This window comes from Gymnoscopelus microlampas, assembly GCF_963454915.1.
Source record: "Gymnoscopelus microlampas genome assembly, chromosome: 10".
In the NCBI taxonomy this organism is placed as follows: domain Eukaryota; kingdom Metazoa; phylum Chordata; class Actinopteri; order Myctophiformes; family Myctophidae; genus Gymnoscopelus; species Gymnoscopelus microlampas.
The window spans coordinates 25,755,181-25,779,414 of record NC_139947.1 but is presented as its reverse complement, the minus strand read 5'-3'; the positions used below and the strand labels follow the sequence as shown (position 1 = coordinate 25,779,414).

At 41.8% G+C, this 24,234-nt stretch overlaps 1 protein-coding gene across 2 annotated transcripts; it reads left to right on the top strand.

The window, feature by feature from the left end:
• The first annotated feature begins 384 nt into the window (after positions 1–384).
• Positions 385–23,991, top strand: hck (HCK proto-oncogene, Src family tyrosine kinase). 2 transcript variants are annotated; one of them, XM_084068224.1, is made up of 13 exons: positions 385–592; positions 10,375–10,514; positions 12,894–12,933; positions 13,468–13,561; positions 13,711–13,806; positions 14,013–14,116; positions 14,337–14,486; positions 17,334–17,486; positions 18,085–18,267; positions 18,799–18,875; positions 21,300–21,453; positions 22,875–23,006; positions 23,466–23,991. In XM_084068224.1, the coding sequence occupies exons 2-13, from the start codon at positions 10,383–10,385 to the stop codon at positions 23,666–23,668; spliced, it is 1,518 nt and encodes a 505-aa protein (XP_083924350.1). In that variant the 5' UTR covers positions 385–592; positions 10,375–10,382; the 3' UTR covers positions 23,669–23,991. The 2 variants fall into 2 exon arrangements, with proteins under 2 accessions (XP_083924350.1, XP_083924349.1); XM_084068223.1 differs by having other exon boundaries at positions 13,462–13,561.
• The last annotated feature ends 243 nt before the right edge of the window (positions 23,992–24,234 follow it).

The following is a 24,234-nucleotide window of genomic DNA, read 5'->3' as shown; positions in this document are numbered from 1 at the left end:
GGAACCAAATGGACCCTTCCATTTGTACACTCTCAGAGTTATGGGGGTCGTGGAAACCACTGTGCTACACTAAATGGAACAGAGCCTTCATTAGTATCATTGGTAACACCTGGGAATGTCTTCGTAATACGGCTGCTGTGAATAGAGCCTATTCATCGAAACATCTAAATGACAGACAGATATACAATAGCCTACTATGAAAAACCATCATCATATACACGAGTAGGCCAGTAATACAAAAAAAATAGGGCTGGGGCGTGTAGGCTTTGACTTTTTACAGGGGCAAGTGCTAGAGCGGTTGCTTGTTTCTCTCGCAGAGTCTGGCAACACTGACTCGGATGCGAGTCAGTGTTGCCTCGCGGATTCAAGAAGTACAGTTACTAGTCAGTGCTGCTGTCGTGCAGCGTGTTCATAGTTCAAACCGTCGGTCCGAGTCCGTCCGCTGTCCACACACATCACTGACAATAGATGACAATCAGCCCACAGGACAGGATGGAGCCGGCATAACAGAACACAGGAGAACAGAACCAACAGCCTACTGCTGCTCAATAACATTCATTCATAACTGGACATAGGGTCCGGCTGATACCAGGTAAGTTTAACCACTTTATAAACCCCATATGGATGAGCGGAGTCCCTCAGGGCTCCATACTAGTGTATTTTCTGTTTTCTGTTATTGTGGGGAAAGCTCGATCTGCTATTTTCTGTGGGGTTTAAGTGGTTGACAGCTATTATTCTTTCCTTTTAGTCTATGTGTTTGACCAATGGAGAGAGTAGGCTATAGTCTGAAGGATAGGGATGATGTTATAAGCTATAAGTGTATTTGTCAGTGTTTGTCATTAGAAATAGCCTAGTTCAGGGCTATTAAAGTGAACTATGTCCTATAGCATGTGTCACATTTTTATTATAGGCTATTTACAACAAAGGACGCAGATGTGGATGTAAATGAATAAAAGAGGAAGTGTTTGACACTTGATAAGAGCACTGTAGGCTATTTTCTCATGCAACTGTTCTTTTTTTTTATCCAATTACAAGAGAAAAATCTGGATCTTATTTTCCTAAAGGCTTAATTGGGCGACAATTTGAGCAGCTTTTATTTTTCATGGCATCATGGCTAAAATGATGACTTTCCAAAATGAAAGAAAAACATTTTCCCAGCTTAATTTAGCCTGGAGTTTTCCATTTTTGCATCAACTTGTATTTTTTTCAAAGCTATTTTTAGATGCCCTATCAGTCCTCTAGACGAGTTTCTGTTCTCTATGGTGTGCAGCCCCCTGCGCCTACAGTAATTTTTTATTGTGTTGTAGATTCACTTTAATAGCCTACTGTAACGAAAATAATTAAGATTAACTTAGATTAATGTCGGCGTGTTTGTTATTTTGTTGGCACAACTGAAGACATGTAGCCTAAAATGTTGGCTCAAAAATGAGCATAATGGGACTCTATTGTGTAAAAGTGAGTATGAGTTTGCCACAGGCACAGCCACTGTAAAATGATCTTATGTTATCATGTACTGTAACTATCCTGCATAATTCTGCACAAGGAAGGACTTCGCTGGTCACTGCAGCCATTTTCTCCCAAATATTATTGAATATTATAACTCAAGATGTGGGGTTATTTAGACTACTGTACGCAAAATAAATAAATAAATACAGGAAATACAGTCTGAGTCTGAGGAATGCCTCCTGGTGGTTCAGCAGCATACAGCATCAATTAATTAATCAAGAACTACGAATATGCAAAGTTGTATTTACTGTCCACAACCACATTACTCACTACATAGACACATTGATACAGAGCAGACACTCAGTGCAAGGGGACAGCACAAGACATAATGCAGGATGACATAGCAGGATAATGCAATGTTGTATGCAATAATGATTCCATCTGTATGCTAGTCGGAGAAGCCCCACAACCCAGACAGCCTCCCCCCACCTGATCTTTTGATAAGCTGCACATAGTCAAATAGTATGTGTTCATTTAAGTGTAATGTAACCAAAAGGACCCTTATACAGGACATTTGTACACTCTCAGAGTTACATTAACACTGAGGATTTTACTGTGTTCTGTAAGTTTCCACAATGCAAAGTGGCTTCTAGCCTGAGGCTGGCTGTATGTGTGTGTGTGTGTGTGTGTGTGTGTGTGTGTGTGTGTGTGTGTGTGTGTGTGTGTGTGTGTGTGTGTGTGTGTGTGTGTGTGTGTGTGTGTGTGTGTGTGTGTGTGTGTGTCGCCCCCCCTGCTCACACACACATACACACACAGAAAGAAACACCGTGCAACAGGTTGAAATAGACTAGTGCATTACCTGATGGTAATGGTCTGGTAAGAGTCAACGCTTGCGTCTTCCACAAAGTAAATGCCGTTCCAAAAACAAACTGCCCCCTTCCTTCCCATGGTTTCTTGAATTGTGTGGTGAAAGATGAAGACAAAACAGAAATCTTTGGCTTTTACTAATATAATTATGGCTTATACTGTTGGTGAAATGTATATTTCATTAATATCTTGTTGGTAAACTTATGCAGCTCTAGTTGTATCATGACAGTTCTGTATATCCGTCCGTATGTATATGTACGTACGTAGACACAATACTGTATGTCGCAATATTTCAGGAATTACGTTGAGGAATTTCATGATATTTGGCACAAATGTCCACATGTACTTAAGGATAAACTGAATAGAAGTAGGTGATCAGAGGTCAAAGGACAAGATTACTGTGACCTCACAAAACACGTTCATTAAATTTCTTCATTCACTGCATGTAGCCTACTATTAGTCTGGACAGACATGGATGTAAATGGCAATTATTTGTTTTACTTGTTTAGTTTAGTTATAGATACTGTAAGTTACCTGGGAAGTAAAGCAATTCATCAAGGTTATTTTTAGAACCCCAATAATTAAGTCAGTGACAATTAAACCAAAGACATTTGGCTCCTAAAGTGAAAAGGATGCCCCATCTGAACAAGCTAATCATCAGAACATTTGTATTTGTTATGAATTTTCACTTAATCCTTATATAAACTGTTTTTTGACCTTGATGTCCTTTTCTATTAGAGACACCTGGCCCAGTCCCCTGCAGCACATAGTTACACAGATACACGCAGTACAATAATTTAATTAAATAATTCATGAAGACTCACTCACCTCTATACAAAACCCTAGGGACAGTCAGGAGAAACAGAACTACTATTTTGGATTACAAATTATAAGCCTTAATGAGTTTTAAAGGTTTAATTTACCTCAAGTTGGTCATAGTGTTCCATTTGGCCATTACAGGAGCTTAACCACATGGATCCTAGAATCCCTATCTAGGCATGTCATAATAGGTGAACATTCTGCAAAAGGGGCAACACATTGTGAGCTTGTAAATTTGTTATTTTTGGCGATAAGATTTGGTGTAGAAAGAAAAATGGAAGGAAGTATAGAACCCTGGGGGATCCCAGTCAACGAAGTATATAGGGTCTAAGTGGATAATTAAGTTGGCGTTAAGGTTAATGCAGTTCTGCAACACAGAGACAAACTCATCATGTGTGATTTGACTTCAGGTGTCAATTTTGTTCTGCTTTTTACCAGGTGCTCGAAGAGCGCCTGAGTCTATGAAGAGGCAGAGTAGAAGTCGACATATTACAGATTTGCATTCGACACATTTTCGACACATTTGCGTCATTGGCTGTCCTGGCTGTCCTTCACTCCTTTAAGCCAATGGCCACACGAATGGGGAGACGGCCCGCCCCCCCATTAACAGCGCTCCGCTCTCCGCTCCCCTCATTCACACTGCAACAGTTGCAGACAGTGCAAGTTGTATTGCAACCTCAGGCAGGACAGTTAGCCTAAATGCTAGCGTGCTTCATTAGACCTAGTTTGGCTATTAAGTTATTATTTGGCCATGTTCACACTGACTTCCATCTTCGCTATTGTTGGGAAGACCTGTGTGGTGTCTAAAAATGTTGCCATCACTTATATAAAAAACATTATTAGCGTTTAGCGTCGCAAATTCTGTTGCCAGGTTTGGCGAGAGAAACAAGCAATCCGAAAAACAAGTAATCAGGTCTATGAAAACAAACACACACACACACACACACACACACACACACACAGAGCACCTGGTAGAATATGACTTCAAGTCATTTTCTTTCTTGTTTATTATCGGGTGGTCTGAGTGTTTGCCACCAGCATGTCAGAAATCGATGTTAGATATTTATAACCAATGACCTCATTGCAAATGCATGATTGTGAATGTAAAATGATGACCACTGCATTTAAAAAAAAGATAAATAAAACAAAAGAAACTCAACCCTCTTGATATTCTGGTCAAAGAGGAACAAGGGTCCTCTATGGCCCAAGAGAATCAGGAAGTGAAGGTTTACACCATTATTTATATCAGGTCACCGCGAGAACACAGAAACTTCCTGTGTGCTATACAAGTGAGACATTTTGTCCTACTACATTCTGTATCAGTGACACAGCGTTTAAATTCACTTTAGTGAAAGTTAGTAGCAAACTGGAATGACAATAATGTTATAGGAAATTGATGTTGCCTTTCACTCGGGTGTCCCAGAGGAGGAGCCTGTCTTCTGTATCCTTAGCGTGAGCTGTTCATGCATGAATTGACTCCCAGTGCATGACACGCTAGTGTGCAGTTACAGTTACAATTATTATTATCTATCCTGTATTGCTTTTAACAGACTCTGTCAGAGGGTCAAACCTCGTTCTTGTCAAAGGAATAAGCTGCATCCCTTGTTTGTGTGGGGTTAACCTGTTTATTCAGTCACCCAAGTTCACTCATAATGTGAGAGGGCCCAGGTTCAATTCCTGGACAAGGAACAATTTGTTTCTGGTCTAATTTTCCATGGCCCAGCTCATGTGCCATGACAAAAACAACAGAGACACGGTCATATCCGGGAAAAAGGCTATTTTTATGGGGTTGTTTAAAGGTAGGGTAAGTGATTTGCGTTGGTTAAAATAATTGTTAAATAGCTCTATATTCTGATAGTACTCATTGCTATAGAGTGTTTGTTCAGTATTAGGAGTCTCCTTGTCTCTCCACCTCTTTATTAAACAGAAAATGCATTTTCGTTTCAGCTTCAGTTTCATTTCCAATTTTATCCAACCAGGACAGAGAACTCAATCAGGATACAGATTAAACAAGTGAAATTGGAAGTGATGACACTAAGAAATGAGCATGCAAAATTGGAACTGGAACACTATACAAATTAAGCTGTATTTTCTGTTTATTAAAGAGCTGGAGAGACGGGGAGACTCCTGTTACTGAACAAACACTCTATAGCAATGATTAGTATCAAAATATAGTATTTTAACCTTTTAACAAAATACTTTTTGTTTTAAGCAAAAAATATCACTTACCCTACCTTAATATTAAGAGGGTTGTCTGTGTGTTTGCAAGTCACTGCACTGATCAGCGTCATTTTTGTGCACACTTCCAATAGGCTACCGTTTTGTATCTCCACTAATACTTTTTTCACATATGTTTTAAACTTTGTGACACATTAAAGGGATAGTTCACCCCCAAAATGACTTATTTCACCCCATGGAGACTTGAATTCATGGATATTTTTATAATTCTTTTTAGTTTTTAAGCTAATAATTTGATGACCGTCAGCGGTTCCGGTAGGAGACACAAAGAGTCTCCTTTGTGTCTCCTACCGGAACTGCTGCCTACCGGTCCGCTGGTCATCAAATTATTGGCTTAGGAATGCGACAAAAACTAAGAAATATCCATGAATTTAAGTCTCCATGGGGTGACTAATCGATATATTTTTTTTTTTTGGGGGGTGAACTATCCCTTTAAAGGCTGTAAAGGAAGCCGTAACCACAACCTGCAAAGTAGCAGTGGGCCCACAGAAAGACAAAAGAGGGTTAAGGAGAGGACGGAAAAGAAGGCAGCTCTAAACAACAGCCGCACAACAGCAGAGAAAGTGAATGCTCAAACACAGTACAGGGAAGTAAATAAGAGGGTGAAGAAAGCATCAAAACAGACAAGATAAACTACATAGACCCTTGCTTTAGAAGCTGAAGAAGCAGCTAGACACTGGAATCTGAAGGACCTGTATGCCACCACCAAAAAGCTGTCAGGAAAGACCATAAGGACAAAGAGGGAAAGACGATAATTGGTAAGGAAGGACAGAAGAGAAGATGGATGGAACATTTCAAAGAACTACTAAACACTAGACCATACCCGTTGGGGAATATGAGCACCTAAAGTGTGTAGTTTGGCTTATGCGCTGAGAACAGAGAGTTTATCAGGGATCGAAAGTGAGTTTGTACTGTGTAGTCCATTGGTTCTGAAAGTGGGGTACGGGGACCCCCAGGGGTACTTGAGGCAGTTCCAGGGGGTCCCCAGCTAAATGATGGATAGGAACCAAATGCACCCTTATGGTTCTGTAACTCTGAGAGTGTACAAATGGAACCAAATGGACCCTAACGTGTCCATTTGCACACTCTCAGAGTTAAATTAACATTGATTTTATAATACAAATTCGGGCCCCAGGTATAAATGCCATTAAATGGGGGTCCGTAGCCTAATACATGTCAAACTGGGGGTACTTGACATTAAAATGGTTGAGAATCACTGCTAGAAAGCCGTATAAACCTTCTCTTATTGGGGTCCCTGGCTTATCTTTTCAAATGGGGGTCCGCGGGCTAATAAGTGTCAATTTGGGGGTCCTTGACATGCAAAAGTTTGAGAACCACTGGTGTAGTCAGTCGTGTGTACACACAAACGGATGCACATCCCGTCGTGGAGGCACAGAACACACCCGCGCATAACAGGCGGAGCCGTCAGCCGTCGCGAGCGCGCACAAAAACAAACACACACACACACACACACACACACACCACGGTACATCCATGCGGCCCGTGGCCTGTCGCGAACACACACGGGCGATCATCTCCCCCCCAGCCACACACACACACACCACGGAGGCACGATGCTACTCCCCCCCCCGTCCCCCCCGTCGTCGCAAACACACACACACACACACACACACACACACACACACGAAACACAGCAGAGTTTTTGACGCACACACGCTCACTTTTAGATCCAGTCCTATTTTAAAAGTCTGCGTATGGGGGATGCACGTATCCGCGCGCCTCGTGTAGCCGGTGGGTCCATTTGGTGCCTAATCTATCATTTAGCTGGGGACCCCCTGGAACTCCCTCAGGGACCCCTGGGGGTCCCTGGACCCCACTTTGAGAACCAATGGTGTATTCGTGTGTACACACACACGCACATCCCGTCGTGGAGGCACAGAACACAAACACCCGCGCATATAACAGGCGGAGCCGTTCCCCGTCGGGAGCGCGCACAAACACAGACACACACACACACACACACACACACACCACGGTACATCCTCCCGTCGCGAACACACACACACGGGCGTCGCGTGTGTGTGTATAAAGTACAAATAAAGTACATTGTGACACGTGGCTCCCTAACGTGCATGCGCACGTGCGTGTCCACGCATACACGGCCGCGGACCCAAGTTGCAATTGTGGTGCGATCAGATTCATCTCCCCCCCACCCACACACACAGCACGGAGAATGGCGTACACACACACAGAGATCGTCCAGCGCGTTTGTTTAGATCCAAGTGATTATCAATGATAGCGGCTACACCAGGCGCGCGGATACGCGAGTCCCCCATACGCAGACTTTTAAAATAGTACTGGATCTAAAAGTGCGCGTGTGCGTATGTGCATGGTGTCACACCAAGCACAGCAGAGCAGAGCAGACTTTTCTCGCACACAGTCTGCTCTGCTGTGTTTCCACTGAATGCAGTCAGAGAATGGGGGCGGGGTCTATGGTGTAGCGTCGGCGTCGGTGTTGCCATGTCCGCCGATTGTAAGCGCATTTGGGCCAATGTTGGTGTTATAGGGTTCGTTTGGTTTGGCCTCGTTTTCATAGACCTCGCTGCTTGTTTCTCTCGCGAAACCTGGCAACGACGCATGCGCAGTTTGATCGGAGTCCCAAGACCCCATCCACCGTCAGGTTACTAGAATTATAGTAGGATACCAGCCCCACAAGACCCACCACCACCACACATCCAACAAGCAGACAGGGATCTGCCAATAGACTGCAGTGCACCAACAAAGGAGGAGATCCGGAAAGCTACAGTATAGGCCTAAAAAAGCTTAGAAATAGCAAGGCAGGAGGACCAGACAGCATCCTGGCAGAGGCACTGAAGACAGACACAGAGACAATTGAAGAGACTAGGTTTGGGCCGCTTAGCGGCCCTCACATCTAGATATTTTTTCCCCTTGAGTGGTCCTCCTCTCCCCCTCCTCTCCTCCTCACCCATCCCCTCTCCTCTCATACAGTGGACAATGTGGACGCAGCTTAATGATCTGGATTTTGCAGATGGACTTGGCCCTTCTCTCTTACACCCAGCAGCAGATACAGGAAAAGACCAGCACCATCGCAGCCAACTCGGCTCGCCTTGGTCTTAGCATCCACAGACGGAAGAGCAAAGTCCTGACAGTCAACTCTGCCAGCACGTCATCCATCATGCTGGAAGGCGAAGCGCTGGAGGAGGTTGATGAGTTCACATACCTTGGCAGCATTGTCAACAAGCATTGTGGAACAGATGCTGATGTGAGAGTCAGATTTGGCTTGCCCAGGGTAGCTTACCTCCAACTAAAAAGCATCTGGAGCGAAAAAGACCTGGCCATCACAACAAAGATCAGGATCTTTAACACCAATGTGAAGTCAGTCCTACTCTATGGTGCTGAGACATGGACTGTAAACACCACAAACAAAATTCAGTCATTCATGAACTCCTGTCTGCAACGAATCCTCCAGATCCGCTGGCCTAACACCATCAGCAAAAAATAATTGTGGCAACGCACCAACCAAAAACCAGCAGAGGAAGAGATCCTCCAACGACCTTGGAGATGGATAGGCCATCCTCTCAGTAAACCATACTCAAACAACACAAGAACCCCCAAGGGAAAAGAAAGAGAGGACGGCCACGGAAATGGGCCACACTTGGGGACAGCTGGAGATGTTGGCTCAGGATTGAGATGTTTGGAGAACTCTTGTTGACGGCCTATGCCCCAGAAGGGGTAAAACATTTTTTTACAAAAAAACTGTATAGTGGGGATGTGGTATAAAAGGCAAATCTCAAAAAATGAAACAAGATTGAGTTCACGTGCAGATCTTAGTAAAGTTACCTGCTAGCTTATGCCCAGTATTATCAGTACGCATTGTTTGGCATTAATTGATGAAAAAACTGATAAGCAATGTTTCCTTCCATCAGTGAATGTGCAATAATCCGAGCCAACTGAGGTGAACAGTGGAGAGTTATACAACAGCCTATCTTTCTGTCCATTTCTCACTCTCTCTTTTTCTGCTTCTTTCAGTCTCTTTCCTGCTCTCATCCGTTTATGTCAACCATAATGAGCCATATAAACTGGCCTCTATCGCTCCCAACACACTCCCTCTGTTCTTACCCTATCAATCTATGCCTGATTTCCATCTCGTCAATGTTTCATCCCTTGCTCCATATGACTGACTGCACACATGAACACACACATAGACATACACAAACACTAATACAGACGTACACATGCATGCACACACCACACAGTACAGCCATGAGAAACAACAAAGTGCTCCATAGACACACATGAATAGTAGGGTTTGTGTCTGTATGAGAATGTGTTTTACTGTGAGTCGACACAAGAAAAAAGACACTTCGTTCAGCTTCACTTCCAGACTCTGTTGTGTGACCAGCAGACAGGAAGAGATGTGGCCTAACAGTAGCTATTCTCAGATGTAAGAATAAAAACATGTCTTATTTGGCTGCCTTTGCACTTTAGGCGACTTAGTGGTTGAATCACATAGGGTATAATAAAGACAATGAAGTAAGAAGATCATGTGGACAGAGGCTATAAAAAGGCAATAAAAACACAAACATACTATTCTATATATTTGCTGTATATGTAGTTCCTTAAATTTTTTTTTTACAAAAGATGAATATCTATTCAGAACAAAATCCTGAAGTCACTGTCAAGTTGTGTAGGTCAGAAATGATAGAAGCATCTCTAGTGAGTGACACATATTTCTGGCCCTACAACAAGGATGTATTTACTGTATTGTGAAATACTGTTTTCACATGTTCTCCGTCCAGAACTAGTCACCTGACAAAATGCTGTTACAGCAACAGATAACTGATCCTTGTGGATCACGTAAAACTTTATATAAAAGCACTTTGCTGAATCATATTTCTCAAGAGCTTCACAACAGAACACGTAAAAAGTGAGAACAGTAAACACAAATATTACAAAAACATATAGGGACAACAACAGCAAACACAAACACCCCCTCTCATCATGTCCTCTGTCTGCCTACAGAACTCACCATGGGGTGCGTGGGCTCCAAGGACAACCAGGAGCCCGTCAGCAAAGGGTTGGCCTTGGAGGAGTCCCAGAACCGTGCTCAGACCCCCCACTACGTCAAAGACCCCACGACTGGGAACTCTGCAACCAAAGCTGTAAGTGAGGTCGATGAAGTCTGGGAGAATGACCACGGTACTCATGTGCAGAAAGAAAAAAATTAGTGGGAAAGTATGGTAGGAATCCAGAAATACAAAGAAAGAAATGATGCAAAGAGAAAGAAATAAAGAAAAATAATGAATCGAGTGTGACAGAAAGAAGGAAGACTAGGATAAAGGAAGGAAGAGAGAAAGGAAGAAAGGAATGAAGGGGAAAATAAAGAAAAGACACACAAAGAGCATGACAGTACCGACATAACAGTAACAATATGAGGGTACAAACATGACAGTACCAATATGTTGGTACAGACATGACAATACCAGCATGACGGTACCAGCAGGAGCTGGCTTCCCTAAATGTTGAGATGTGTACAGTATGACTGTGTCCCCTGTGCACTTGTGGTTACTTTGCATAACCAGACTCTGATCTGTGCCGTGGGTGAAAGAGCCGTCCTGTAATTGCTGCATTGTTTTAAGTGTCTCTCCGCTGGTCACTGCTTCCTGTGTGCTGACATTAGTGACTGTCTGTTTCTCACTCTCTGTGAGGCAAAAGAGGAAGTGACACAGAAGCAGAACCAAAGAGGGCACAAAAGGGGACTCGTGATCAAAATGGCAACAGTAAAAGCTGATATAAGGCCTGTCTCCCTTTGTTGTGCAGACATACAGAGGATTTTTATATGCTTCTATTTTTAAAGGCTGTGTTTCTGTCTGAACCCACTCTCTGTTCTGCACGCAGCGTTGTGTCCTTTTCATTTTCATTCAAACATTTTGTTGCTGCTGTGGAGAAACAGAATTATGCATTTGGTCTTTAGCTAAAGAATCTGTAAATGTCTCATGACTCTTGAATGTACTTTAATATTCAAGACATTATTTCTACAACTTAGATCTCAAAGTGTACCGTGAGAGCTTCCGACAGGGTTAGGTATACTAAAAAATGAATTAAAGAGACTTATTTTTTTCATTCAATGTTGGCTCAGGTTGGTTGCACCTACGAGGCTTAGGCCTGGTATTTAGCTTGGTCGTAACTTGGTTTTCTAATTCAAAATGTGTCTGTTTTAGCTATACTATCATGGTTGATTTCAGTAGCTTGCACCCATGTTGGAACGACAAGCTCCGCCCGCCTACAGAAATGGTGATGTTTTGATATAGCACTTTATTTAATTCTGGACTCACCTTCTCCCATGCATTTAATAACATAACTGCAGAAGTGTTATATTCTGTTAACACTGTTGCTTTGTGCATCATGTGGTGTAAACAGGACATCCTTTCCTATCCTATGGGGTTCTTAAAATTAAAAAGTTTGAGAACCACTTGTGTAACGTCTGTTCTAAAGACTGGTTTTAACAAAACTAAGTGTAACACCCCATATGCAAACCTAGTGCGAAACCAAACATCTACCACTAGGTCAAGAGGGAATCTCCTCTTGACCAGGGGAGATATTAGGCTTTTGGGCTTTGAGCTACTCTGCTACATTAGCATTCAGACTAGGCATACTAAAGTCTAGTTGGTGCAACTGTGTCCTGATGATGTACAGTATAATGACTTCATTCAAAATTCAGATCCCTAAGTGAAACCAGTAGAGTAAGCGGATGTCATAGGAAAATGCTTCCTCTTTCCAATTTGTGTCTCTTCACATTCAAAATAGGAATCAAGTTTATTCATGACATACATGTACTGTAAGTAGGAAACTGGTTTAGTGTTTTGATAACTAAAGTACTAAGCCCCCCTACACACTGTAAGATTTTTGACCCGATTTGGTTGTCGGGGAGCTTTTTCGTCTTCCCCGACATAATCACAGATCTGACGCAAGATCGACCGTTTCTCGCCCGAGATGGTGCTCGCGCGGTGTGAAAGGCACTCAGAGAAAATCCACCCCCGATAAAAGCCATCGGCGAGACGTTCCCGAGAGGATCTAGATTTCTAGCATGTTTGATATTTGGCCCTCTCGCCGACTGCAGATCCTACAGTATGAATGGGCTCGCGATCATCCCTCCGAGGAGTGCCACGCTACAGCCAATGCAACCGGTGTTATTAAAACATTCAGGACACATGCACTCCTTCTCTGTTGCAGCTAGGTTATTATTTTTTTATAGGTTGCAGGTATGAGGGGATCTATTCCTTTTTTTCATCATATATATATATAGTTTGCTTACTTTAACATTTTCATGACCGAGTACTTTGATTTTGAGTAGCTACTCCCCAAGACCAAATATGAGTATAAGTACTGTATTTGGCATAACATGCCAAATACTTTTGGCTGTTTTTGGCTTTTGGCTGTTTTTAAAATGCAATGTTTCTTTGTTTTTTAGAATTTAGCTTCGATTTCAGCTACTCTCCCTATCCTCATATTTCCTCTGCCCTTTTTTGTTCTCTTTACAGAGCAGGACCCAGTCTACCCCACCTACAGTACCTAATGATGGTAAGCAAAAATACATTTCACAGCATCTCTGTTTTATTTCAATAGTACACAGTTTGGAGCCAAAACAAGTAACGTTACATCTTGGTTGTCGATGTCTTTGCCAGTTGAGCTACTGTACCAGAGAGAATGTGTTTCATATGTCCTCGCAAAGCTTTTGTATTTATCGACTCACCCTCCCCTGAGCAAGTACTTACATTAGTACATACATTATGTCGATACAGAAATCAGTCACTACAGTTTCCATTTGATCTTAAGTAATACACGTAACCCCCAGCACCGTCACATCAGTGAATCAGATGACGTCTAAAGTGTATCGTCCGTTAGTGTTGTTTAGGCTGTGGATATGACACAGAGAGAGGAAGGGGTGCGTGGGCTTCAAACCATATTATTTCCCACCCCAACCACATACTGCCTCACCACACGCCTGAGCACATAAAGGGCCACCCCCACTGCTATTGTCATTAAGTACAACCGGAAATCAGTTGTGTTACACATATGACTCTTTTTCATGTGTCCCATCGTCCCAACCCGCAGGAGATTTCATTGCGATCGCACTGTACGACTATGAGGCCCTGCACGATGGAGACCTGGGCTTCAAGAAGGGAGACAAACTCAAAATCTTACAGGAGTGAGTGCCACACATTTTCCATTTTAGTGTTTAATGGAATTTCCATTTATCAAACATATCATTGCGGTCTGGCAGAAACCTTATATCTCCATATTTCAACTTTTAATGTACCCCCCCACCCCCCCCTCTCTCTCTCTCTGTCTATGCAGATCAGGGGAGTGGTGGAAGGCTATGTTAATAAGTACAAGTCAGGAGGGCTTCATCCCCAGTAATTATGTGGCCAAAGACACTTTGGAGACAGAGGAGTAAGTAGTACTCACTATATGACTGTTCTGTATGTGTCCTGTGCACATCACTCTCAGGGCAAAAAGCTTGGTGTTATTGGTTGGTTGGTTAATGAATAATTAACTAGATATGATTGTGTACAATATTGATTGATTGATTGATTGATTGATTGATTGATTGATTGATTGATTGATTGATTGATTGATGCCCGTTTGCTGTGGTTCAGGTGGTTCTTTAAGGGAGTAAGCAGGAAGGATGCTGAGAGGCAGCTACTGGCCTCTGGAAACAAATTGGGTTCCTTCATGATCAGAGACAGTGAGACCACTGCAGGTGAGACAACACATCAGCACATCAACGTGTCAGCACTGACTATGAGTGCATCGACCTGAAGAAATGAAAACATAAAGCCCCATTTGTGAATCAGGGGCGTCTGTCTATAATTCGTATTTACACTGTGTGTTTTGACACAATGATAACCACAGGCCCAGGTGGAAATAAACAGTAACCTTCTTTGATCCCTGTAGTAACTATCCTCTCCGTCCGTCCACAGGCAGTTACTCCCTGTCGGTGAGGGACACTGATGTCCAGAGCGCAGAAACAGTCAAGCATTATAAGATCCGTACGTTGGACAACGGAGGCTTCTACATCTCCCCTCGTATCACCTTCACCTCCCTGCAGGAACTGGTCGGCCATTACAAGAGTGAGTTCCATCAGTGCAGGACTCTAGCTGCTGTAGAGTCTGTTACCATCAACTTTAAAGCCGTAATCAGTCCTACCCCCATTTCTCGCATGAGATACCACATTTTTCCCTGGTTAGTTTTCTGTGGATACCTCATAAATATACTTAATGATGTCATCTGCAATATGTATCCATAGATTTTTGATTCAGACATGAGAAAAGAACAACATCTTCAACATTTTCATTATCGTCTCTTCAACAGCTACACTTTCATCTGTTAGGCCCCTGCAAGCGCACACACACATGCGCACGCACGCATGCATGCACACACACACACACACACACACACACACACACACACACACACACACACACACACACACACACACACACACACACACACACACACACACACACACACATCAAATAGAGAGAGGAAAATAAATTAAAGGAGGCAGCTCAAAATACATTTTCAAAAGAAGTGGAAATTCCTCATTTGCTCAATATCTACAAGTCTTAAGAAATAAGGACCTAACACATCCGGTCACAATTGAACCACACCTCCTTTTTATGAGTAGACTCCTTTTTATGAGTAGACTCATAAAAAGGCCCTGCTCAAAGACATGAAGCTTGGGTATGTACAGTGGTGTAGTGGAGGATATACATACGTCCAAGAAGGTACACGCCATATACCTACTTTTTTCAGTGGGCATAATCACTTCTAGTGTGCACAGCAATCCATTTTAGCATACATTTTTGCTGCACAATTGACACTAATGATAAAAGTAATAAATAAATGGATAATTAAATAAATGTATGGCCTAAACTTTACTGTATCCCCACCCCCATGGTATCAGATTTTTCAAGATACACGCTTGAAAGTTGTTGTTTTTTTGTAAATTACACAAGGCAGAACAATATATGTAAATGCATACAGTTTAATTAAAAACAGTCAGTAGAATAGTGATATTTCCATGAACAATGGCTGATCTCTATGTACTAGTTTGGTTATTCAGAATGAGTGTCTTCAGTAAAAAAGAAACATCCCACAGCACTGTCCCTTAAGGCCCCCTACACACTGTAAGGCAAGGTTCCCCAATAGGCGGCCCGCGGGCCATTTGCGGCCCGCGAGAGGCAACTGTGCGGCCCGCGACGACTCCTGGCATTAAAAAAAAAAATGATTTTTTTTTTTTTTTTTTTTTTTAAAGATAATAATGAAATTCACACACACTTACAAATTGTGTGTAAAAATTATAACAGACCCCCCTAAAAAGCACTACACAAGAACCCCAGGCCTAAAATAACTGTCAAATTAGCTAGATTAGAAGGGAAAAAAATCGAAATAAAGTTGACAAAAACAGAAATCAAAATCCACCCAAAACCGCGAAAGTTTCGCCCAAAACCCGCCCAAAACCGCAAAAACTAAATTAATTTGGGCGCGCGGGCGCGAGGGCACCGGCCCTCAGCTTGGCACCCGAGACAGAATTTGGCCCTTGGGGAAAACTAATTGGGGAACCCTGCTGTAAGATATTTGACCCGATTTGGCTGTCGGGGACCTTTTTTGTACCTTGCCGAAAAAAACCCCTGATCTGACGCAAAATCGGCCGTTCCTCGCCGAGGAAACGCGTCTGACCAGTGTTGCCAGATAAAAAAAAAACAAGCTCAAAAGAAGCGACTAGGCCACACAAGCACTAAACCTATATAGTAATACATTAGATATTTGAAAATAGCTGATCTACAAGCTCGTTTGTGAGCTCGTAGATCGGCTATTTTCAAAGAAATATCTTGGAAAAAATGTGAAAATTGTGTAATGTTTTCAAAATCCACACAAATCTTGCATGGGGTCTATGGCACAACATATTTTCAGTCATTCAGTCATTAGCATCCTGTCTTGGTCTCGTGCATATATCACGGGAGCCGTGTACCTTTTTCGTGAGACGTCGGTTAAAATGAATTGGAATAAAAACAAATATATGTATTAGGTCGGGAGTGGATCGCATCGTGGTGAAACATCTTGCAATGTGTGATCCCTTGTCGGCGATCAATCGTAATAGTGTGAAAACCACAACGATATATGACAGCTGATTTCAAGAAAATGTCGCGTGTGTAGTGTGAAATGCTTAACGATCTGATGACTCCCCGACCACTTCAAATATCTGGCAGTGTGTAGACACCCTAAGTGTGTGACAATTACAAACATTAGCTTCAGCATAAGTCAATTGACTTTGCAAACACTTTGAGCCCTTAGTGTACTAGGTAAGGTAAGAAAATTGAAAAATCGCAGGCAATCTGGGCCTTTAGCTGTATTAGGCTATTATTCTGGCAGTTATAGAAAGTTAGAGAGTTAAGTTGGGCTGCAAATCAGATAATTTTTGGCAGCATTCAGTCATTTTTCTTTTTTACACAGGGTGCTGTTCCTATATAGTTTGAGCCACATTGAATATTAGAGTATATGCCCTTTTCCCCAGACACCACTATACAATGGGTGTACAGACTAGGGAGGAAGTAGGTGTTTCCTACACAGGAAGGAATGGTAAAGAGAGCAACTCATCACCAGTCAGTCATGTAAGCCCAAAATGTGCTGCTTAGACTGATACACAGCCCCCTCTGCTGGCCAAATGGGACTCCACAGCGTTCTACCGGCTGAATATCAATTGGATTTGCATTGAACTCAGTTCAGTTTCAGTTTCATGTCATGAAATGCAGGCCAGCGTGCTTTACACGTACACAAAAATGGGATATTCTTTTTGTAAATACATTTTTATGGCATGAATGACAAAACAGTGTCGATACTTTGACCTCAAATACAAATAATTGATAAAAAAACAAATAAATGATGTGATTGTTATCTTTGTCCACCTGCTTCAGAGCAGTCAGATGGTCTCTGCCAGAGCCTAACAAATCCCTGCATCAGCCTCAAGCCGCAGAAACCCTGGGAGAAAGATGCCTGGGAGATCCCGAGAGAGTCACTCAAACTGGACAAGAGGCTGGGCGCGGGGCAGTTTGGCGAAGTTTGGTTGGGTGAGTCAAATGCATTTTGCACTAACAAATGTAAGTTATTTAGGTCAAAGTCATCTAGAAATTAAATCACATTCATGATTATTCAACTTCATTTTATAGAACTAAAGTACCAGTCCCAGTTCGCTCCAATCTGCCACATTACCGTCCTGTCTGGTCTTAGCACATTGCATTGCTAGAATTAATCGTTGTAGGGGTCACATCAGTGAAACTTCAAACCCATGTGTGCACTGCACCACTAAATGCACTTCGCTACGTTTTACCAGCAACTTATTATCTCAGTCTGCCAGGCTGGGGGTCGTTCCAGACTTTGCATGCACACTCCCAGTAGGCCAAGGAAGAACCGCCAACATTTTTAGAATGTACGTCATGGTGCCGATATAACAGGCCACTTGTTGTTTTGGCCTTTAACTCTTGAACCACAACTCCATATAGGCCGTCATTTTGTGTTTTCAAAACATACTTTTTGCTGCTACTCCTACAGATGTTCTATATTATTAAACACCAGGTTGAAAGTGGTCATAACTATTTACCCCCCCCCCCCCCCTGAGTATGACTTAAGAGAAAAATGGCCACCATGTGAATATTTTCCCTTTCTCAGCTACGTACAATAAGCACACCAAGGTGGCGGTGAAAACCATGAAACCTGGCACTATGTCCGTGGAGGCCTTCCTGGCCGAGGCCAACCTGATGAAGACTCTGCAGCACGACAAGCTGGTCCGCCTCAACGCTGTGGTCACCAAGGAGGAGCCCATCTACATCATCACAGAGTTCATGCAGAAAGGTCTGTGTGTGTGTGTGTGTGTGTGTGTGTGTGTCTGTGTGTGTGTGTGTGTGTGTGTGTGTGTGTGTGTGTGTGTGTGTGTGTGTGTGTGTGTGTGTGTGTGTGTGTGTGTGTGTGTGTGTGTGTGTGTGTGTGTGTGTTTCATACACTTTCGGACATTTTTCAAAAATAGATGAAATAGCTGATCTACAAGCTCACACTGCATCGCATTGTGTCGCTTCTTTGTGAGCTGGTACATCTGCTATTTCCTCTAGTCAAACTAATTCTAAATATGAATTGATTTAATATGGCCATTTTTTGTTTTAGCCATAGTGATTGGTATTCGATTCGAGCCTAAAAGAAAAAACAGAAATTAAATTTGTATTTATGTGTTCCAATGTTCAATGCCAATTGTATGAATTATTTGTATGACAATTAATCGTCCATTGTAAAATGTCATGATCGTGACCGCCCTATATACAGGCACAACATGCATTTATCCCAGAGAAAGATTGGTATGTAATACTGTTCATTAGTGTAATTTAATTACAGGTAGTTTACTGGACTTCCTAAAGAGTGACGAGGGCAACCGCGTCCAGCTGCCCAAGCTTATCGACTTCTCTGCCCAGGTGAGCTTCTGCCAGTCTCACGTCCTCTACTATTATAGTCCAGGGGCCAACACTGATATTTTCACAAATTGGTACCACCTGAGGTGGCCGTAAAGTTTTTGTATTTTTGTATTCCTACATGTCTCTAGTTTATATTTTGGTATGATACATCTTCCAATTCAGTAGCTTAATGGCAGTTATCACTACCTACCGGCTAATGTATCCGGTAGGAGACACAAAGTAGAATCTTTGTGTCTCCTACCAGAAATACACCAGGGCATCAAATTATTGCGACAAAAAAACAAAATATATCCATGCATTCAAGGCTTCATGGGGTGTGCAATTGATAACTTCTCAGATTTTTGGTGTTTGCAAAAAGACTGCTTTCCATAAGCTTGTAAAAGTTGACCCTCCTTCGGTCTAGTGTGGTCATAGCTGAATGGGTAGAGAGTCCCCCTGGGAAATGTAAAGGAGGAGTTCACCCAAAAAATGATTTATTTTCTATCAATTGCACACCCCATGAAGCCTTGAATACATGGATATATTTTGTTTTTTGTCGCAATAATTTGATGCCCGGGTGTATTTCCGGTAGGAGACACAAAGATTCTACTTTGTGTCTCCTACCGGATACATTAGCCGGTTTAGAGTGATTACTGTCATTAAGCTACTGAATTGGAAGATGTATCATACCAAAATATAAACTAGAGACATGTAGGAATACAAAAATACCAAAAATGTACGGCCACCTTAGGTGGTACCAAAATCTGGCTTGGCCCCTGGACTATTACCTGCTCATTCACTCCAAACAATGGCAGGTTGCTTATATATTTCCTGTTTCTGTTCGGTGTGCACTGTCTGTCTCTGATTTGGTTGCCGTGTGTTTAGTGTCGGCAGAGCTTTTGTTCCCTGCCAGCGCATTTCTTCCCTATTGTGGGATGTATTTCAATATTCAAATCACAGCTCTTGAATTCAGTGGCCTGTTTTGTAAGAGCAAGAGTGTTTGGGTGAGCGTGGATTAATTTACTCACTGTTGGCTTTAGAGGAATTTGCAGCAATGGTTTCTGTAATTCTAAGGATTAAAGAAACTGTTGTTGGCACTGTGTCTCACATGGTGTTTTGTACAGTAGAGAGCTCTGTTACATTTCAATGACCTCAGGCCTGTGGCTATTGTGTATTTGCATCCTTAACTCACATGCCAGGAGGTCTTCAATTAGATATTAAAATAGGAGAGTGAACAAGAGCGGTCTGTCTAAACCAGTGAATTAGGAGCTACAAGTGGGTTTAGTGAGATGTTGCACAAATGTCATGGCAAAGCCCAAGTGTAATAAAGCAGTGCTGCTTATTACATTTTTGGAACTGACCTCAATGGAGAACCACTGAACAAAGGCATGGTAGGCATATGGTAACATACTGAAGTTGGAGTTTTAGTTGAAGATCAACAAAAGGGTGTTTTCAAAAGCCACACAAAGACAAGGGAAGAGGAAGAAAGCACGTGGCTCAGCCTGTTCTGATTTATATCTAGCCTGATATAATGTATGTTAAATTATTCAGATGATGTTAGATAGGCACAGACAGATTGGTCTTGATAATCCTGTGTGTGTGCGTGCGTGCGTGCGTGCGTGCGCGCATTCGTGCGTGTGCGCGTGTGCTTGTGTGAGAGAGAGACGAAGATGGATGAAGTGAAAGAGAACTTCAAGTAATGTTTAAACATGACTGACTCATAGTCAATTGAGTAACCACTGCTCGCTATTAAGGAGCATATTGGTTAGCGTTAGTGACTGTAGCAGTGATGTGAACTCACTCATATGAAATCATGAAAGGGAAACATCTGATGGAGAAAAAATGGCCGGGCCACGATTCATTCCCTTTGAAAGTTTTAAACTGTTTCTGCGTAGGTCAAACCAAGCAACACACTCACACTCCATACAGTACAGGATGTGCTGTCATGCATTCTACAGTACATTGCAGGTCCATTTTTTACATAGGCTTAAATTAACATTCAGGATTTTAGTATTTAGTAGACTTTAGTACACTAAGGTTTCAGTATTTTCTGTATAGAGTCAGGAAACCAAGGTCAGAGAGGGGAGAGTCATTGAGAGAGAGGAGAGACATTGCAAGATCAGAAGGTGCCATACATTTTGTGACACTGTTGTAGAGACAGACTTTTGTACTTGGTATAGTGTTATGAGAAATTATTTTACTTTTTGTGGGATCGTACTTCGGGTTTTGGGAATGAGGTTAGAGTTTCAGGAAATGCATCCAAGCGAAAAGAGAAAAACTGGAATAGTTTTTGATTTAATTTGTTTCTGTGTTGAGAAAATAGTTAGAAGAGAATCCTTTTGCGACAGACAGTGAATGAAACAGAGCGACTGTTACAATATACATGTATATGAATGATTGTGTTGCCTATTGCCAATTCTATTGATGATGACTCTTTTCTCCTAGACTGCTGAGGGTATGGCCTACATTGAGCAGAGGAATTATATCCACAGAGACCTGAGAGCTGCCAATATTCTGGTCAACAAGGCTTTAGTCTGCAAAATCGCTGACTTTGGCCTTGCCAGAATCATTGAGGACAATGAATACACTGCCAGGGAAGGTGAGACTATAGCACTATTCATGCATACTGGAGATTCGTTTATTTATAAGGTTCAGCTGCTAACATTGCCTACCATTCTGTCTGCATGCTTGTTTGCATTCTAAATGTACTCCTTCACAGTGTATGACATTACGATAACGGACAGCTAGGCTAACAAAATACGCAATTCAGTGCCAATGCAAAAATACATGGGTTATATGGGGATCTACAGCAAGTCAACACAGCAACAGGTTTACGTATATCTTGCCGCATTTCTTGCTGTTTATTTTACAGTCAGCAGTGCCTCTCCTTGCTTGCATTTAGATTGTTTTGTCCCAACACTATTATCCTATCTATGTATGGGATGCAATGGAATTGGCAAGTTTCTGCTACAGCTGGATATGTTTGGGGGAGAGATACACCTGATATACACTGTTACATAACAGTGCTTTGTTGTTACCATGCATTGTGTCGATGGAGAACTGATCCCTGAGAGCTGAACAAGAAAGAATGAATGAGAGATGCGGGGCGGATTCTAGCTACAATAGTGATGACATAGAATTTACTGTTGTCTTAGTGAAACTTGAGCCTTAGTGAAAGTGAGTGAGTGAGTGAGTGAGTGAGTGAGTGAGTGAGTGAGTGAGTGAGTGAGTGAGTGAGTGAGTGGTTTCAAATTGAATCTTGCCACAATGGAAACAAGTCCCCAGCCCAGGATCTTTTGTGTTGCCAAGGTTTGATCCATTTAGCCTTAAAGGTAGGGTAAGTGATACTTTTTGGTTAAAACAAAAAGTATCTTGTTAAAAGGTTAAAATACTATATTCTGATAGTAATCATTGCTATAGAGTGTTTTTTTCAGTAACAGATGTCTCCCTGTCTCTCCAGCTCTTTAATAAACAGAAAATACATTTTTCGGTAGGTGTCAAAATCTCAGCCAATCAGGAGAAAGTACCCATTTTTAAGCTTAATTTGTATAGTGTTCCAGTTCCTATTTTGCCTGCTCATTTCTCAGTGTCATCACTTCCAATTTCACTTGTTTAATCTGTATCCTGATTGAGTTCTCTGTCCTCGTTGGATAAAATTGGAAATGAAACTGAAACTGAAACGAAAATGCATTTTCTGTTTAATAAAGAGGTGGAGAGACAAGGAGACTCCTAATACTGAACAAACACTCTATAGCAATGAGTACTATCAGAATATAGAGCTATTTAACAATTATTTTAACCAACGCAAATCACTTACCCTACCTTTAATATCTTACTGTACTACGTGCTGTTTACATTTCTGACTAATAAAGTATTCAATCAATCAAAAAGCCACCATCACATGTGATATATCAGATGTGACAGTGTATTGTAGTGTGATGCAGTATTATTATTATTATTATTATTATTATTATTATGCAAAATTGTTATTGATGTAACTCATTTCCCACACATAAACAGGAGCCAAGTTCCCCATCAAGTGGACAGCCCCTGAGGCCATCAACTATGGCTCCTTCAGCATTAAATCTGACGTGTGGTCCTTTGGCATCCTGCTGACTGAGATTATCAGCTATGGACGCACGCCATACCCAGGTCAGGAAATGCTCAGTTCAATATCACATCAGCATAAAGTTGAAAAGTCATTTGGCCCTATCTTACCCCTTATGCCTAAACCTTTTAGGCATTTTTTACTATTTTGAAAAGCAACAAAATACAAGATGCTCACAGCTGTGAACTTATCACACAACGACAGTACTTTTGAAAATCAATGATATTGTGTTATTGTATGTTTTCTATGTGTGTTATGTATTATAATTTAAATCTTGATGTGTTGCTTTTGATTCCAAATCTGGTCCTCCTGTGACGTCTCATCTCTGCCCCCTCTGTGTCAATCTTCATCCACTGTACTGTTAGGGCAGAATTCCCCCAGAATCACTTTTTGTTTGCCAACTAAAAGTAATGTCAATCTCTGGTTACAAACCCAAGAGTTATTTTAACTTCCACAACTTGTAACGAACATCCACTTACTCAGTAATGTGTTCCTCTGTCCAGGGATGACCAACCCAGAAGTGATACGTGCGCTGGAGAAAGGGTACCGCATGCAGCGGCTGGATTGCTGTGCTCAGGAGCTCTACAACATCATGCTGGAATGCTGGAAGAACAAACCCGAGGAACGTCCCACTTTTGAATACCTGCAGAGTGTTCTGGAAGATTTCTACACCGCCACAGAGAGCCAGTACCAGCAACAGCCATGAGATTTCGTTACATTAACACACCTAGGCACATAAAGTATTTATATTACAGCACTGTGGCGTTCAATTCATAATGTGTTCATAACAGGACACAGATGGACATGCATAGGCCTGTCACAAATATTACATAATCGGCTGATTTAAATTATTTGAGATAATCACAATTATTATTTTGCATTATCGTCAGAATCATTTCCATTCATCTGTATGAATTCATCTGTTGAAAAATGTTCATACATTTTCAAAAATAGTTTAGATAGCTTATTTACAAGCTCACAACACTTCGCAATGGGACACGTTGTGACCTTGTAGTTTGGCTATTTGCACTTTTTTTAAAAAAGTAAACTGCAGTAAACTTTACAGTATAAAATGATTAAATATGGCCTATTGCCAGGCCTGGAATTTCATCGTTTTAGGGGCTTAGCCTTTGGTTTTGTATTTTTTTTTGAAGTCACAAAGGCCTGAATTTAAAGGTTAAGGCTGATTTCATTTTAAATACATAGTATAACTATCAGTGAAATAACGAAATACAGCTTTCTATTTCAGAATTCAGAATCTCAACAAGACAC